The sequence below is a fragment of the Hemicordylus capensis genome, chromosome 3 (assembly GCF_027244095.1).
Source record: "Hemicordylus capensis ecotype Gifberg chromosome 3, rHemCap1.1.pri, whole genome shotgun sequence".
In the NCBI taxonomy this organism is placed as follows: domain Eukaryota; kingdom Metazoa; phylum Chordata; class Lepidosauria; order Squamata; family Cordylidae; genus Hemicordylus; species Hemicordylus capensis.
The window spans coordinates 231,085,504-231,103,190 of record NC_069659.1 but is presented as its reverse complement, the minus strand read 5'-3'; the positions used below and the strand labels follow the sequence as shown (position 1 = coordinate 231,103,190).

At 45.4% G+C, this 17,687-nt stretch overlaps 1 protein-coding gene across 4 annotated transcripts in view; it reads right to left on the bottom strand.

The window, feature by feature from the left end:
- CCAR1 (cell division cycle and apoptosis regulator 1) overlaps positions 1-17,076 on the bottom strand; it is a 69,840-nt gene extending 52,764 nt beyond the window's left edge. Inside the window, exons 1-6 of one of the 4 annotated variants that reach the window (XM_053309522.1) lie at positions 16,926-17,076; positions 15,181-15,301; positions 11,633-11,805; positions 9,961-10,005; positions 8,609-8,641; positions 72-265 (exon numbers count right to left, since the gene is read on the bottom strand). In XM_053309522.1, coding sequence (XP_053165497.1) covers positions 72-265; positions 8,609-8,641; positions 9,961-10,005; positions 11,633-11,805; positions 15,181-15,253 — 518 coding nt within the window. In that variant the 5' untranslated portion in view covers positions 15,254-15,301; positions 16,926-17,076. Of the gene's footprint in view, positions 1-71; positions 266-8,608; positions 8,642-9,960; positions 10,006-11,632; positions 11,806-15,180; positions 15,302-16,377; positions 16,398-16,861 lie in introns of those variants that run through there. The other 3 variants (XM_053309525.1, XM_053309523.1, XM_053309524.1) reach the window with 3 other exon arrangements.
- Positions 17,077-17,687: the final 611 nt, after the last annotated feature.

Genomic DNA, 17,687 nt, shown 5'->3' with positions numbered 1-17,687 from the left:
AAAATTGTGTATCATGGCTAGTGTATTTTACTAGAACCACCAATTATCTACAGGGAACTGCATCCATTTACCTGAGCTGGAAGAACACATCTTCATCAACAAAGCCAAATGTGTCATGTAGCTTGGTAACTACCCCTGTAAAGACACGTTGCTTCTGTGGTTGGGTCTGTTGCTGACTTGACCGTGGTGCAGGGTAAGAAACTGTTATCTGTGCTGCTGGCTGAGGAGTAGACAAACTAAGGCTTGTTGGCAGTGCCACAGCTGGCTGCATGCAAAGTGAAGTAGGAAATTACATAAGCATCAACATTTTAAGACGTATAAAGAGATACAGAAAAATAATTTTGAATAAAAGATGCTTTGTAAAAACACATTAGTGCCACATAAGTATTTTGGGAAAGGCATAACAGTTAAAACTACAGGGTTACATCCAAGTGAGTACTTGCACAATGGTGCTCAGGGGATTCCCCCCTCCCACTACCGTAGTGGCCTGAAAGTGCTTTGGCCCACAGGAACAGCTTTTCAGGGTGCATGGGGCATTGCAGGGGGAAGGAGGAAAGTGAGAAGATCCTTTGGGCAAATGCTAATGCTCGAATACTAGCAATAGATTTTTTTTCCTGTTAAACTGAAGCACATTGGTTGACTCAACCAATGCTTCAGTAATCCCACATGCTTAGAGTGCAGGGCTGCACAACTTTCACCCTCCAGCTGTAGTTGGACTACAACTCCCATCACTCCTGACTACTGGGTAGTGTGGCTGGTGATGATGTGAGTTGTAGTCCAACAACAGCTGGACAGGTGAAATCGTGTAGCCCGGTTACAAGTGAAGTATCCCCCACCCCCCGCCAAATCATCTTCTCAAATTATGGCTTATTTGTATTTTATACACAAATAAAGGAAGCCTCATGCATGAGCGTCATACATCAGAGAATGCAAAGAGCATTTGGAAGAGAACTAATTATATTAGAAACAGGAAGCTGAAATGGTTTTTCCATACCCTTAAAATCTAATCAATTTCCAAATGTTGTTTGTTTTGGAATTTTGATCATCTGCTTTTTCTGTTCTGTTAAATTTCTTTGATTATTTTGTTGTATTTCTTTAAAGAATATTGTTGCCTTTCCTGAAGGACTAACACACAAAATACTTATGAACACCTGTTATAAAATGTGTTTGAGTTTTCAGGCTTAAATGGGTTACTCTAGGAGGGAAATGTACACATCTTTTATTCACTATTATTCTAAAGAGCATTAAAAGGTTATTTTTTGTCTCAAAAAGTATTTCAAGTAATTGTACACTATTAAGTCTGAAGGTCCAAACATGCATACTTGGAAATAAATTACAATGGAATCAATGGATATGTTTACTTACAAGTAAACATATTTAGGATTGGTCTGCAGAACAAAAAATCAGTGCCTACAATAAGTCTGGTAGAAATTATGCAGAAGAAATATTTCTTCTGAAGCTAAAAGGAGCATTGGTTTCACTTACCGTGAAGGTTCCTTCTGGTTATTGTTGCCAGGGCCATCTCATGGGTTATCCCCTCCCACTAGCTCCAAGACAGAACAGATCTGATTGGAAGAAAGAAGTGATACGCCCACTCAGTGCTCAGGGGGATAACCCCGCCCCAGTTCTTTCGGCTGAGCCGCATAACAAAGTGAGAAGAAACAGATAAGAGAACAGGTAAAAACATTACCAACGCAGAGACCCCATCAGAGACTGAACATGCTCATCAAACGAGTCCTAGGACTCCCTGAGGTGCAAAGTGACCCCCGATCAGGAAGAGGCAAGAAGCGCCAAACTGGGTAGGGATGTGCACAAACCGGTCCGGAGGCCATGTTGGAGGCCTACGAACCGGTTCGGAGCCGGACCAGTCGGGCGGTCTGGCACCAAGGGGGGGGGGGTCCTACCTTTAAGGGCGGGGGGGTGTAGAACTTATCCCTCCCGACGCTCTTCCCCCTCTGGCGCTGTAGTTTTAAGCGAAGTTTTTGGGGCGGCAGCGTTCCTCGCTGCCGCCCCTGCCCCCGTTGTTGCCTGGAACTCTCCGTAATAGCAACACGCATACGCGCGTGGCGGTGCGTGTGATGTAGGCGGCGCGCGCAAGGCGGCGACAGGTGCGCGCGCCACCACACACACATGCATGTTTCTATTACGGAGAGTTCCAGGCGACGACGGGGGCAGGGGCGGCAGCGAGGAACGCTGCCGCCCCAAAAACTTCGCTTAAAACTACGGCGCCGGAAGGGGAAGAGCGGCGGGAGGGGTAAGTTCTACCCCCCCACCCTTAAAGGTAGACCCCCCCCCTCGGTGCTGGACCGTCAGACCGGTCCGGACCATGCACATCCCTAAAACTGGGTGGGCCGATATGTCCCTGGCAGCAACAACCAGAAGAAGCCTTCACAGTAAGTGAAACCAATGCTCCTTTCTCAGTTGCTGTTGCCAGGGACATCTCATGGGACATACCACAGCTTGGCCAAAACCAGGCAGGAGCGCCTTTGCCTATTCCTGAGGAAGGAGCTGCTGGAGAACTCTCCTGCCAAATGCAGCTTGGAGAGTGGCATGAGGATATATCTTGTAATGTCTGGTGAAAGTTGACGGATTCGACCAGGTCGCAGCCCTGCAAATGTCCTGTACTGGTGCGTTAGAAGAAAAAGCTGCCGTGGTAGCTTCTGCTCTAGTGGAGTGTGCCATGATGTGGGTAGGCGGTTTTATGTGCCGGGTCTTGTATGCCATAACAATGCATGCTCGTATCCACCGAGCAATCATCAAAGAAGTCACAGCCAATCCCGTTGACCGCGACTGGAAAGATACAAACAAAGCATCTGTGGTATGAAAGGATGCAGTCCATTCAATGTATTTCTTTAGGTATCTACGCACATTCAACTTGTGCCATGACTTCTCCCTCTCGTGGACTGGGTGGGGACAGAAGCACTGCAAGAAAACATCTTGTGATTGATGGAAAACTGAGGAAACCTTTGGGCGAACGAAAGGATCTAGAATCAGTCAAACAGCCTCTTTTTGAAAAACGCAGAAAGATTTGCCAATAGATAATGCTCTCAGCTCTGATATTCGTCTGGCTGAAGTTATAGCCACCAAAAAAGCCAATTTAAAAGACAGGAGTTTGACTGTAATAGTAGAAATGGGTTTGAACGGTGGATGCTGGAGTGCTCTTAGAACCATGTGTAGGTTCCATGACAGAAATCTGTGTATGACTGGAGGTGACAATAGAGTCACCCCTCTTAAAAATCTTCTAAGGTGTGGATTGCACTGGCGGGTGTTCTTTGGTCCTCCGGAAATGAGGCCTATCAACGAAGCCGCCTAGCTCTACAAAGTGTTTGGCTTCAGAACCTTTTCCAGGCCTTCCTGAAGGAACTGCAAGAGAAGTTTCAACGTGGCACTATCCCTGGGAATAGAGTGGTGGGTTGACCAATGCAGAAAAGCCCACCAGGTACATTGATATATACGGTTAGTGGAGGGACTGCGAGATGCTAGCATGGTTTGGAGGACACCTTCCGAGTACCCAAACTGGCTCAGGAGTCACTGCTCAGTTTCCAGGCGGTTAGCCTTAACTAGCTTGGGTTGGATTGATACACGGATCCTTGAGATAGGTTGTGACCAACTGGTAGTTCCCACGGTGACTCTGAGGATAGGTGCAGGAGCTCTGTGAACCAGGGCCTTCTGGGCCAGAACGGTGCTATGAGAATGATTTGTGCCCAAAGAAGATGCACCCTCCTTAGAACTCTGGCCAGCAAGGGAGTTGGAGAGTAGGCATATAACAGACCCTTTGGCCACGGGCTTGATAGTGCGTCCACTGCTATTGCTTCCTCGCAGGGAAACCTGGTTATAAAGTCCTCCAACTGCACATTTTTTGGAGTTGTGAATCGATCGAATATGGGGTTGCCCATCCACCTTGTGACTTGTTTGAAAATCAGCGGATTCAGAGACCATTCCCCAGGATGAAGGTCTTCTCTGCTGAGCCAATCTGCTACGAGATTCAATTCTCCCTTGACGTGATGAGCTGTTAAGGAGCTGATGGTCATCTCCGCCCAGGAGAGAAGAAGAATCGCCTCCTGATGCAGAGACTTGGAACGGGTTCCCCTTTGCCGATTTACATGGGCTTTCGTGGTGGTGTTGTCCGTTCTTACCAACACATGGCGACCCTGCAACGTGGACTGAAATCTTCCAGTACCAAGCATATGGCCCAGAACTCCCGCCAATTTACGCTGTGTCGTCTCTCCTGTTCGTTCCACAGTCCTTACGCTGAGAGGTGAAGGCAGTGCACCCCAAGCCCCTGTCGCCTGCGTCACTATGAGTTTCGGAGGATCCAAGAACTCCCTCCCTTGGAAAGGTTTGTTCAGGGCCAATCACCAATGTAGGGACTTTAGAAGCCGAGCTAGTAGAGACAGCCACAACCTTTTCTTTCATGCAATGGCATCCTGATGACGGAGCAGAACCATTGAAGAGGATGTAGATGAGGACACACCCAAGGAACCCCCTCTATTGTCACCACCATGAGGCCTAGCAACCATGCTAGGGATACCACAAGCATTACCGGCGATGCTAGTACACTCCTTATCTCCTGAGTGATGGTCATGTACCGATCCCATGGCAAGAAGAGACGATCTTCGACTTTTTTTGATTACTACACCCAGATGATGAAGATGGTGGCTCGGAATTAGCTGGCTTTTTTGACAATTTATCATGAAGCCATGGCGTTCCAATTGTGAAATGGTAAGTGCCAGGTCTTACTGTGCTTCCTGCAGGGAATGAGACTGCACGAGCAAGTTGTCAAACAAGGCGAGCAGACGAACTCCGCATAGTCGAAGATATGCCACCAAGGGTCCTAGTACCTTGGTGAACACACGGGGTGCGGAAGACAGTCCGAATGGGAATGTGGCATACTAAAAGTGGCGACCTGCATATTTGAAATGCAGCAATCACCTGCTGGATGTATCGGAACATGTAGGTATGCCTCCTTCAGGTTGATAGATGCTAAGAGGTCCAGGTGGTGAAGGGACTCTGAGACCAATCTTAAGGTCTCCATGAGGAAGCACTCCCGCTTGACTGACTTGTTTAAAAAATTTAAGTCCAGAACCGCCCTTCTGGTCCTGTCCTTTTTGGGGACGGTGAACAGAATAGAATAGATGCCCCCTCCCTCCTGAGAGGTAGGAACTGGTTCTACCGCCCCGATTTCCATAAGATGACGAATGGCCTGCAATATCTCGGAATGCTTTGTCCATGAGTGGGGTCTTGGAGTGGGCAGGAACCTGTGGAGGGAAGGGGCATCCAGTTCTATTCTGTACCCACTTTGGACAACCTTTAGAACCCAATTGTCTTTCACAGAATATTTCAAGGTGGGAAGGAATTTTGTCAGGTGGCCTCCTAGTGGAATTATCTGTTAAGTCATTGTTGAGGCTTTGGCTTCACTTGCGCTGACTGCTGTCTGAAACCTCTTTGTTGTCTAGTGTCTCTGTCCCAACCCTTAAAGGGCCGGAAACCCCGAAAGGGCTGAAACTGCTGCAAGTTCCTCTTAAAAGGGGGCCAGTCTGACTTTCGAGCTGCTGATGGCATAGTCTTGCGTTTATCTTTCAACTCAACGAGGACGTCTTTTAGGGCGTCCTCCCCCAAAAGCTTTGTGGAATCATATGGCACTACCATAAGATCATTTTTGGAAGTGCTGTCCACTGACCAATTTTTCACCCACAGGTGACGCCGCCCGAAGACAGATGCCGCAGCCACTCGAGATGTATACCTAATAGAGTCCAAGGTGGCATCTGCTATAAACGCCTGTGCCTTCTGTAACTTGACCAATTGTTATTTCAGTTTTACAGCATCTGAAGGCGGATCGTTTAACAGATCATCTAACAACAACAAGGTCGCCCATGCTGCCATGGATGCTGCCGCTGCCGCTCAAGTAGAAAGGGAGGAGTTATCATGCGTCTACTTAAATCCAACTCAGCTTTCTTGTCGGCCGGGTCTTTCAAAGTGACCTCGCCATCCCTTGGTACAAGGGAATTTGAAACTAATTGTGCAATGGGTGCGTTCGTGCAAGGAGTTTTCAATAAGGAGGCTTCTTGCTGAAATGAGTAGAACTGGTTAGATATAGACATTGGCTTCCTATTCGCCGCTGGAAGCAGCCACTCCTGCTTTACCACTTCAGCAAATAGGTCAGGCAAAAGTAACAACATGTCCTTTGGCTTTGCCCTTGGGAAAACCAAATCCCTCTTCTCAGAAGTGCTAGTCTCAGAGCTTGCATTGTGCTGAAGCCCTATGGCCTTTATGACCCTAGACATAAGGGGGTCGAAGTCCTCAGCCACAAATAACCTTTGAAAAACAAAGACATTATCATTATCCTCCCCGCCTGACCATTCCCCTCCTTCCCTGTCAGGGAGCAATGGGTCCTGGGGCAAGACCACAGCTCTGGCAGTGCCCTCCTCCACATCAGAGAGTAAGGGGTGAGAAGGTATTGTCCCAGTCTTCACCATCGGTCTGGCGTTTAGAGGCTTCGGATCCTCAGAGTCATGCTCTGATATATCAGATGAATGTGTGCATGCGTAAGCATCCATTTTAATCTAAGAAGCCTTCTTACTCTTTAGATGCCTTTTTTGGCCTTGACCTTTTTATGGAGGGGGCTAGCAGAATCACTAGAGGAAATACTTCCAGAGGGAGAAATTGCCCTCTTCCTTTTTCTATAGCTTTTCTTGTCCTTTTTAGCAGCCTTGATCTGCTGAATTGTGTCTACAATCGCATTTTTGAACCAGGCCTGCCATTCGGGCGGTACACTTTTGGGAAGGGTTAAACATGTACCAGGGATGGAGGAAACCAGATCCCCAACAGCCACTCGATCTTCCCCTTACCTCCCTGAATAGAATCTCTCTGCTTGAAGGGCCTGCCAAAAATTGACTGGACTCCTCTAAAATGGTGACTTCACCCTCCTTTCGCACCATTTTTGCCACCTCAGCCGCCATCTTGATCCTGTTGTGCTCTTGTGCCTCCAAAATCACCTGTATCTCAGCCGCTGAGTGGGGAGGATTGGCGAAATGCAACCTTAAGAAACTGACCTGGCGATGGTGTAAAGGGCCGGTACCCTGGAGGGCTGCAAGCCGGGCCACTGATGAGCGAGTTTCACGGCCCAGATGCAGGAGACTCGGTGCGGACCCAACAGCAAACAGCACAGGTGGCTCCAAGGCGGCCGTCGCCGACACAGAGACAGGCGGCTGTTTAGCGGCCGTTACCACTTCTAGCAAAGACGCTCGTACTGATGCGAGGGCAACGAAAGGTTTAGAAAAACCCGGGCAGAATGTCGCCTGGCACATTCCTCTGGGAACCAATACTGTTCTTCCTCTATGCCTGCGCTCCATACAACAGTAGGGAGGGGAGAAGGAACGGAGAGAAAAGCTGATAGAAGCGTTTTTTGTTTGTTACATATATAGAGAGAGGGGGGGAGGGAGGGAGGGAAGGAAGGCAAAATGAAGGAGTATCTAGCAAAGGTAGTGGAATTAGCAAGGAAAATAGAGATAGTAATTGAAAAAAGTCAGAGAGGAAAAAACTGCTGCCTGGAGCTAGGTGAGGACAGAAAGAACTGGGGCGGGTTTATCCCCCTCAGCCCTGAGTGGGCATATCACTTCTTCCTACCAATCAGATCTGTCCTGTCTCGGAGCTAGTGGGAAGGGATAACCCATGAGATGACCCTGGCAACAGCAACCGAGAATGACTATGATAATATTTACATATCTACAAAAACACTCAAGGTTTTCATCAAATGCATCACAAAACTATTTTACAGAATCTCTCAGCTGTTCATAACAGTGGTGGCTGGTAGCCCCTGAGCCTGGGGAAGAAGTAGGCAGGGCAGGTGATTAGCAGAGCCAGGGATAGTGAGATGTGGACCCAATTGTAGACTTCTCCCTCTCGCCAAGTGTTGTCATCTATGCCCCCTCCTCTCTCTCTCCCTCTACAAGCCCCCGCATTCTCTCAGCAAGTCTTGCCATCCATCACGCCTTTTATCTCGCTCCCTCCCCACAACAAAAACAAACTTGGGAAGATCAGACTTACAACAGCTAGCAGATTTTCCTGAGCAGAGAGCTTCCTCCAACCCCTGCTCCCTGTGGTTGTAACTTCCTCTTTTAATCTAACTGGCTGGAACAACCTACTAATCAAGCTACTCCAGCCAGTCTGATTGCTAGGGCTGGCCAGCCTGGCTCCACCACCAAAAGGCAGTAAAAATGGATTAAAAATACACTGCCTTTTGGCGTCAGGGATTGTATTTTCAACCTGATTTCTATTTTCTTGTGTGAATGATACCTAGGGATAACAAACAGGGACAGAGAAAATTACAGGCACAGGGAGGTGGGGCTGGAGATAGCTCCTGGCTTGAGAGCTTTCTCTGACTTTTGGCAAGTCTGATCCACTGCTAGATCCTGTGTTTGGTTTTGTTTGGGGAGGGAGGGAGGGGGCAGAGCCCCCCTGCCCTTAAAGGCCACCAGCCCCCTCTGCTACATATTATATAGGCGACTACATAGAAAGGTTACCATTCTATTTAAAAAATAGTTAAAAGCAGAGCCGATAAACACTCTATATGAAATATACTGAGACAAAAGAACAATAAAAAACTAACCTGTGTTAAAAGGGTTTGCTGAGGTTGCTGCAACTTAAAAATAAAGATAATGAATTAGTTTTTGCCTACTGTGCAGGTTCAGCTTCTTTTTAATTGCATTTACATATCTGAGAAGCAGCATCACAAGTGTTTCTGCAATTCCTTATGGCTGCATTGCATTCTGGCATGCTTTACAACAATCATCATGCCCAACATCCAGACTAATCTCCTCCAACATTTCAGGTTTCTCCATTACATGAAGGGGCAGAGCAATTCTTCAATCACTCCTTCTTGCGCAAAAGAAAAACCTGGTGCACTGGATGAGAGTTAGTCTGGAAGCAGTTCTTCTAATGCTGTAGTTCTACTGACTTGAAATACTTTTTGTACTGCATGAAAACCTGAGGTTTATGCGACCTCCCTCAATTCTAGGAGCACACTCTCTCCCCTATCCCTGTGCACTTGCCTACTTCATTTGTATGTTAGGCTATGCCAAGATTGGTGGATTTGTACATATAACCAACCAAGGCATATTGCTTCAGGGAACCAGAGATCTGAAACTCACTTGAACCTTAGGGTTCCTTGAATCAATATGCCAAGATTTGTGAAAAGGTTTGTGAAAGTAGCTGTTTAGCATATCTTCCTTGCCAGGTTGTATCAAAATGTTATAGATGATCTCACAATTTGATAGGATATATTGAATTCAAATTCAAATAAAAATCCATTTGGTATGACACTGAGACATACAGGCATGATATACAAAGAGAGATCCATGCATTGTAGGAGGCAGGAAACATACATTTTTAATATTGAAAATAGAAGATAGAATTGGAGGACTCAAGTAGAAGGCTGAGAAATGACAGGGATTAGAATGGAAATATAATATTAATAGCATTTATACTGCACTTTCAAAGTCCAAAGCGTTTCTCATACAATATATTCTTGTAATCCTTACAACCTCGTATTGTGCAGTATGGAGATACCGATCATGACCTAAGAGGGGCTTGCCTAAGATACCTAGTGAGCATTGCAGAGGCAAGATTCGAACTAGGAACTTCCACAGATCAGTCAATTTGCCACTATGCTACAGTGGCTTATGCAGAAGAAGAGATGAAGTAGCACACTGTTAGGAGGAGGACATCAGTCACTTCTAGAAACTTAATGGCCTGTGGGTGTGTAGTGATGAATGCTTTTCTATTTCCATGGACATCAAGCCCATTCCAAAACAAAATTAGCTGCAAACAGAAGGTGGTATAGGACTGAAATAATTTAGTTCTAAATTGTCCTGTTAGAATGTTCATGACAAATCTTGTAAGAGGCCCTCTTGATAGAGAGTTTTGGAGATACTGACAAGGTACACAAAGAGTTAAACAAACCTGCTGTTGTACACTATAGAGGGTCTGCTGAGGTTGTGAATATTGCTGAAAAACATACAAAACCAGAGTTGATCATTAAAAAGAATTGTTCAAAAAGAATTATTTCCACACTAAATCTCAGGCAAATATAAACAAAATAAAACCAAACTATGCCAATAAATGTTTAACACAAAACTTTGTATCATGAAAACAATTTTTATCACCTAAACAAAATACTAGTAGGCTACTTAAAATTATCCCAATAACCCATAAAAAGTGTTTCTAGTTACAAAGAGATGGATTCCAACCGGAAGCTCCTTTCATAAAGAAAAAGAGAGCTGCATCCACACACAAAAACATTCAAGTGCAACTCTCTTTCCGTTCACAGATAATGGAGTCCTGCTCTGCTAGTTTAGGACCCCACTCATTGGAATGATTAGTCTACGCTCCACAACACACACTGGCAAAGTCCACTAGGAAGTATCCTTAAACAAGCCCCAATGAAATTAATGGGAGCTGCAGGAGAGCAAGTTTTCAGTGGATTGTGTCAATTATGTATGCAATTATGCCAATGGCACACTATTCTAATTCAGCATAGTATCTTGTTATGACCTGATTTATATTACAATACTGAGGGCCTATGCGGTGTGATCTGTTGGTTAATACTGAGCCAAAACAGGGGATGGGAACAGATGGACTTTACTACTATTACTACTACAAATAATATATATCACTTTTCAACAAAAAATTCTCAAATTGGTTTACATAGGGGAAAAATAAGATGGCTCTCTGTCCCAAGAAAGGCTCATAATCTAAAAAGAAACATAAGGTAGATAGCAGCAACAAGCACCAGAAGGATGCTGTGCTGGAAGTGGATAGGGACAGTTGCTCCGCTGTGGTTAAATATAAAAGAGAATCATCACTATGAAAGTTGCCTGTTTGCTCAGTTAGCAGGGGTACACAAACTATTTCATTCCCTGTGAGAAATGCCCCAATTTTCCTCAATTTTTCACACCCCCTTTGCAAAAGGATGCTGGTATTGGAAGGCAGAAGTTACATGTCCCTGCTGCCAAGCACAACTGGCCTGTGTTCTCTCATCTTGACAGAGATGCACATAGTTTACTAGTTGCAACAGCATGTAGATGGGAATCAGTGTTCCCTCTAATTTTTATAATCAGTGAGCGGAATGGGTTCTCTTCTGGGCGGCATCATCAACACAGTGTATGCACATGTGCATTATTAGGTGCCACTATAGGGAGAAAGCCAATTTCTTCGCTCTAGCCGCAGCAAGAGCCAACACAGCAGCGGCAGGGGAAAAGACTGCCAGAACTTCAAGCAGCCAATGGAGTGCAGCGAGACTGCATGGCTGATGGAATCCTTTGAGCAGGGGCCTGGAATCTTGTCCGCTCACATTAGAGCTTCCCCACTATTCACTGATTTACTGGACACAGGAAGCTACCTTATACTGCGTCATTGGTCTATCTAGCTCAGGACTGCCTACACTGACAGTGGCTCTCCAAGGTTTTAGGGTAGGAGTCTCTCCCAGCCCTAACTGGAGATGCTGGGACTGAACCTGGGATCTTCTGCATGCAAAGCAGATGCTCTTCCACTGAGCTACAGCCCTATTCCTCAATTTGTCTTCCAATGCAACGTTTGAGGTGATGGGAGATAGCAGAAATTCAGTTTCTTTTACCTGCTGTAATGCAGCTGCTGCGGCTGCAGCTTGTTGTTGTAAAGCAGCTGTCTGAGTGAGCTGATAGTTTGTTGGTGTTTGAGTAGTGAGGCCTGCCGCAGCCAGTGCCGTTTGCTGTGTGTAAATTGTAGGAGATGCCCCAAGTAACGATGGTTGCTGAACACCAAGAGCAGCTGAAAATGTAAGAGCTGAGCATTAGGACACCTTAATTTGAGGCGGTAGAGCATCCTCATAGCAGGACATGGATTAACAGAACTATGCATTTCCAGACCTGTTACAGTCCTTCTCCTTAATTCTGCTTGCTTTGGGCTATAACTTTGAGCACAGCCTCTGTCCTTGCTCCGACTGCCAGGGTACAGTGAGATGTTGATTGCTACAGATATTATGGAACAAGCTATGCAGTATGATACAAGAAACCTTGATGGTTATGATTACACGTGTAGCAGAAGATAGATTAGTGTAATCCAAGCCTTGTTAGCATATCTGTGTATTAGGCCCATACTTAAAGAGAGTTTAAGAGATGTATTTTATTTGGTGCTTTTCATAGGTACCTGGCCTTCAGCTTCTGAAATGGGAACACAATCTAACTAGGACTTTACCCCATATTCATTTTCCTTCCTCTTCATGTTCTGAAGTACACAATGCCCCAGGGGCCAGGAAGAGAGTAATATTGTGTTTGACAGCTAATCATTATCAATCAAGGCTGAAGAGAAGAGGAGAGGGGAGGGGAGACACATGGCCAAGAACCAAGGAACTTTCCATCCCAGGCGGTGGGCACAGCAGATAAGGACCATAATGTTCACTCAGCGGCAACGTCAAGATGAGAGGGCCTAACTGGATAATCTCTTCTGAGATAAGGACCCTAGAGATGCCAGGATTGCATCCCCTTGATGAGTGCAATACAGATGACAAAGAACATCAAAGGCTGAGAAGGGTATAACAACTCGGGATCCAGACCAGAAGGGCAGAGAATTGACACCAAACCCAGAGAGATGCATCTCACCCCCTCTTTAACACTGCGCACTGCTTCACCTCCTCACTCCCCAAATCTTCGCTCCCCAGAAACTCTACTTGGGAAAGCTGTGGGCTGGCCACCCATCAGCACTTTCCTGTTTCTTGGGTAAACAACTCTCCCTTGTCCCTCTTCTCCTCTTCCTTTCCCTCTCCTTTAGAAGTCTTTGATTCTGTAAGCCCAAGTGGTAGCATCTCCCAGCTTGCCAAGACCCAGGTTTATTGTAACCTTTGAAAAAAGATTTGCAATAATTTTTTAAATTTTTTTATTTATTTATTACACTTTTATACAGCCCTAAACTTGTGTCTCTGGGCGGTTCACAATGATAAAACAGTTAAAAACACATATAAACACACATAAAAACTAACAATTTAAAAAACAATCACAGAATTAAAAATCTATACATTATCAAGAAGCTGAAAAAGCCTGAGTAAAAAGATGAGTTTTAAAATATTTTTTTAAAAATTGTCAGAGATGAGGAGGATCGTATCTCAATAGAGAACGCATTCCATAGCCCCGGGGCAGCAACCGAGAAGGCCCGTCTCCATGTGGCCACCAGACGAACTGGCAGCAACTGGAGACGGACCTCCATGGACAACTGCAATGGATGGTGGGGCTCATAATGAAGAAGACGTTCTCTCAGATACTCAGGGCCTAAGCTGTTTAGGGCTTTAGAAGTTATAACTAGCACTTTGTATTCTGCCCAGAAACCTATAGGCAGCCAGTGTAACTCCATCAGCAGAGGTGTAATGTGGTCTCTCCAAGATGACCCAAAGACCAACCTGGCTTCCACATTCTGAACCAATTGAAGTTTCTGGACTACGTACAAAGGCAGCCCCATGTAGAGTGCATTACAGAAGTCAAGTTTGGAGGTTACCAACAAATGTACCACTGTTTTGAGGTCACTGATCTCGAGAAACGGGCGCAGCTGGTATATCAGCTGAAGCTGATAGAAAGCACCCCAGGCCACCGCCTCAACCTGAGAAATCAGGGAGAGGTGTGAATCCAGGAGTACTCCCAGACTGCAAACCTGTTCCTTTTGGGGAAGTGTGACCCCATCTAGAACAGGTAGTTCAAAATCGTCTCTGGAGTTCTGACCCCGCACAATAAGTACCTCCGTCTTATCTGGATTCAGCTTCAGTTTATTCTCCCTCATCCAGCCCATTACTGCTTCCAGGCAGGCATTCAGGGAGGATATGCCAGCTCCTGAAGAAGGTGACATGGAGAAATAGATCTGGGTGTCATCAGCATACTGGTAACACCCAGCTCCAAATCCCCTGATTATCTCTCCCAGCGGTTTCATGTAGATGTTAAAAAGCATTGGAGAAAGTATGGAGCCTTGAGGGACACCATACTTAAGCTCAGATTTTAAAGAGCAACAATCTCCAATCGACACCATCTGGAATCTGTCCAAGAGGTAGGAGCGGAACCACTGTAAAACAGTGCCTCCCACCCACAAACCCTTCAGACGTTCCAGAAAGATACTATGGTCGATAGTATCGAAAGCCTGGTTTGGTTCACTGAGTCTTCTCACACACCCTTGGACAAAGATTCCTCAGACTGGGAAAGAGTCAATTTAATTCTTAACAGACTTTATGGGAAAAGTAATCTTGCATACTCCAATGTATAGCTTAAAGTTCCTGTTTGAATCTGTAAAATTTCAGCTTTAGTTTAGCTTAAAGCAAATAGTATCACCATTCGTTTATCACATAGGACTGAACACACATAGCTGGCAAGGTAGATGTTTACTAAATCAACTTATGCAGATACAGATTTTTATGCAAAACAATATACAAGGCAGGCATGGTACTCCTGTTCACATAATGTTTCAGTGCAATTCATGCTTTTTCTGCTAAAGACACAATTGATGCTTGTTCTACAAAATTTCAGGTGATGACATTTAGCTGAAGTCTTGATGTAATGCATCTAGCAAACATGTGATCTACACACACACACCCCACACCGCCCTTGCATGCAAGAATACAACTTGAGGAAGTCAAATACTTCTGACACTTTGAACTAAGAACAGGCTTGGAGTCTTTACGTACATTTAGGGTAGTACCACAGCTGAGTAACCTGTTCCAAAACTGGTTTTAGTATTTGAAGTTCCCAGCTCAGCTCCAAGCTTCTTGTAATTTTAACATTAATGTGTTGTTCACTCTCTACCACCACTTATTTGCATGCAGTGATGTTTCTTTAACTCTGAGCTGTCAAGAGCACCTTGGGCCATGGAGACATTACTAACCTAGACATTTGTTTCACAGTACAAAGTAGGCAAATAAAATTCTGCAGTTTTATATGCACTTATTTTTAATCTAAAGTTAACAAATCAAGCCTGCTGCCCAATCAGGACCAACTTTTTTTAGTGAATCAGTCTAACCAAAAAGCCAACTACATGTTTCCAACCTGTTAATTTTATACTAGTTTTTTCAGTGTTTGCTATGAGGAGGTGTTATGGAACTCTGCAAAATGTCAGACCAAGCTGAAGCAGTTGTTATTGCTAAGAAATATCTAAGAAGGAAATGAAGAAGCTGACCTGGCTGAGATACTGCAGTGGCTGTAAACTGGGTAGCCCAAGGGGGATTCTTCTGCCCTCCAAACTGAGCCATGATGAGAGATTAAATTCTTCTGCTCTTTTAGTCTTCTAAAATTGTGATCTATTAAAAGAAACAGCTTCATGAATGCCATACAAAGTGTTTAAACACTTTCACATGTAATCAGTTCCTAGATCATGGACCAAGTTAGAACAACTGAGTTTCTATATGCAATATGCATAATCAACAACTTTACAAAAAGAAATTTATAATAAAAGGGCACTGTATACAAGAAGCATTATTAACCTAGCATTTGGCTTTGAGGAGATTTCATAGAAGTCACAGACAAATAAAACATCTGGGTACTCTAAGCAAACAAGTCAAGAAATCAGACTTAATGCAAAATTCAACATGCATCTCTGAACACCAAACACTTCCTAAAGTGCGACTCTTTTTGACAAGTGGATTTGCCTCCAATATATTCTAATTTGTTCACAGAATTAAAGCTGTCATACAGATTCTAAGATGGCAAAGGCAAAGTTGTCCCCTCAAGTTGGTGTCGACTCCTGGTGACCAGAGCCATGTGGTTTTCTTTGGCAGAATACAGAAGGGGTTTACCATTGCCTCCTCCTGCACAGTGTGAGATGAGATGATGCCTTTCAGCATCTTCCTATTTCGCTGCTGCCTGATATAGGTTTTTCCCATGTTCTGGGAAACATACCAGCAAGGATTCGAGCCAGCAACCTCTTGCTCAGCACTACAATTAAAAACAGCCCATCCAGTTGTGAATAGCAAACCTTCCCAATCCAGACAACTGAAATAGCTACTATTTTTAAAAGCACTTATTTGGGCAGAAAAATCACCATGTGAATTAAAGTTATAAGTTTTGGGAGGTACAGATATATTTTAAATAAAAATAAAAGTATGAAACTCAGATACAGATGGAAGATCACCATAGGATAAGACTGCCCACATCTAACACAAGTTAGAAGAACTGGGGGAAAACATTCTCTAAAAAAATTAAAGTTACCAAGATGTCAATACTTGAAGAATCAAATGCAATATCTACTGGAAGTTTGCAATAAACGGAAAACTTTGGCTGCCATCCTATGCACCTGAAAGTAAGCCCCACATAACTCAAAAGGGACTTGCAACGGAGTAAACGTAACTAGAATCACGCTACACAAATACAACCTCACCAGAATAAAGACGCCGTGTTTTGTTTTCCGGGTAATGCGGGCAACCAATGAATACAAGCCCCAAAGGCCCAAGAATGCAGAAGGGGAACAGTACATGGGGCAAAACAAGAGGGGCGGGGCGGGGGGCAGGAAGAGGAATAAATTCCTGTTCGTTCTCCTCCCTCCCCTTTTACCCGCAAAGCGCAGGAGAAGCGACAGGAATAGGCCGCTCTCGGGCTCAGCGGGCAAAGGCCTCTCTCTCGCTCTCCCTCTTCCTTAGAAGAGAATCAGAGGCGGAGGGGCGGGAGCGCCCGGCTCCCGAAGAGACAAGCGGCGCGGCTCCTCTCCGCGCAACAACGCGGCGGGACCGAAGCCTGCCCCCTCCTCCAGGAGAGCCTGTCCCTCTCTGCAGGCCCAGCCCGGCCAAGCGGGGAGGGCGGGTGGGTTTGGTGGCCACTGGGAAGCTTGAAGGCTGCTCTCTTCTTAGGCCGCTAGGTCGACTCACCACCATCGCTCCCCCAGCGCGCGCGCGCGCGCCTCTTCCTCGCCCCCCCGGCTGACCCTTTTACCTCAGTCGGGCCGAAAGGGGACTTGAAGAAGCCATTTCAAACTGCTCCAGCCCCGACACACAGTGGGCGAGCCAAGGCGCATGCGCCGAGAGAAAGCGAGAGAGCGCGCGAGGTAATGGGGGGGTAACTTAGCCGCCGCGCACAGTGTTGACGTTTCAGAGGCGATTTCCCCTCTCTCTCTCACACGTGTTCCGGTGTAGTACTTGTGTGATATTACACCACTTCACCCTTTCCCTGTGCATGATCTGAGCATGCTCAGTAGGGTCAAATGAAGCTCCTCTTCGTTTTCTGCCCAAAACCTATCTCACATTTTCATTCCTGCTTAAAATAGTGAAGAAAGGCAGTCCAGGTTCTGCAGAAAAACATCAGAAGTGGTTGTATGTGTAAATTTGCATCAAAATTACTCTGAAACATAAAAAAGAATGACGGTGCATCCAAAGCACAAATGTGAATTTCTGTGAAATGCCTGGAGAACTGGCAAGAAGAGAGCATGCTCAGTCTCTCCAGTTGAAGCCAGTGCCCTTACCCTGAAGGTCAATCTATCAGAAACTCTTACACTTGTCTTGCATGACTGACATCTTGAATGCTGGCAAGAAGAGAGCATGCTCAATCTCCCTGAAACCTGTCAGAAGTTCTTACCCTTTAACTCTTTGTATTATGGAATCTGCTCTCACCAGAAGAGAAGAGCAGCAGGATTCCCTTTTCCCAACAGCACAGCTTGGATGTTCAAAAATTCAGAATTAGTAAAGAGACTTGTGTAGT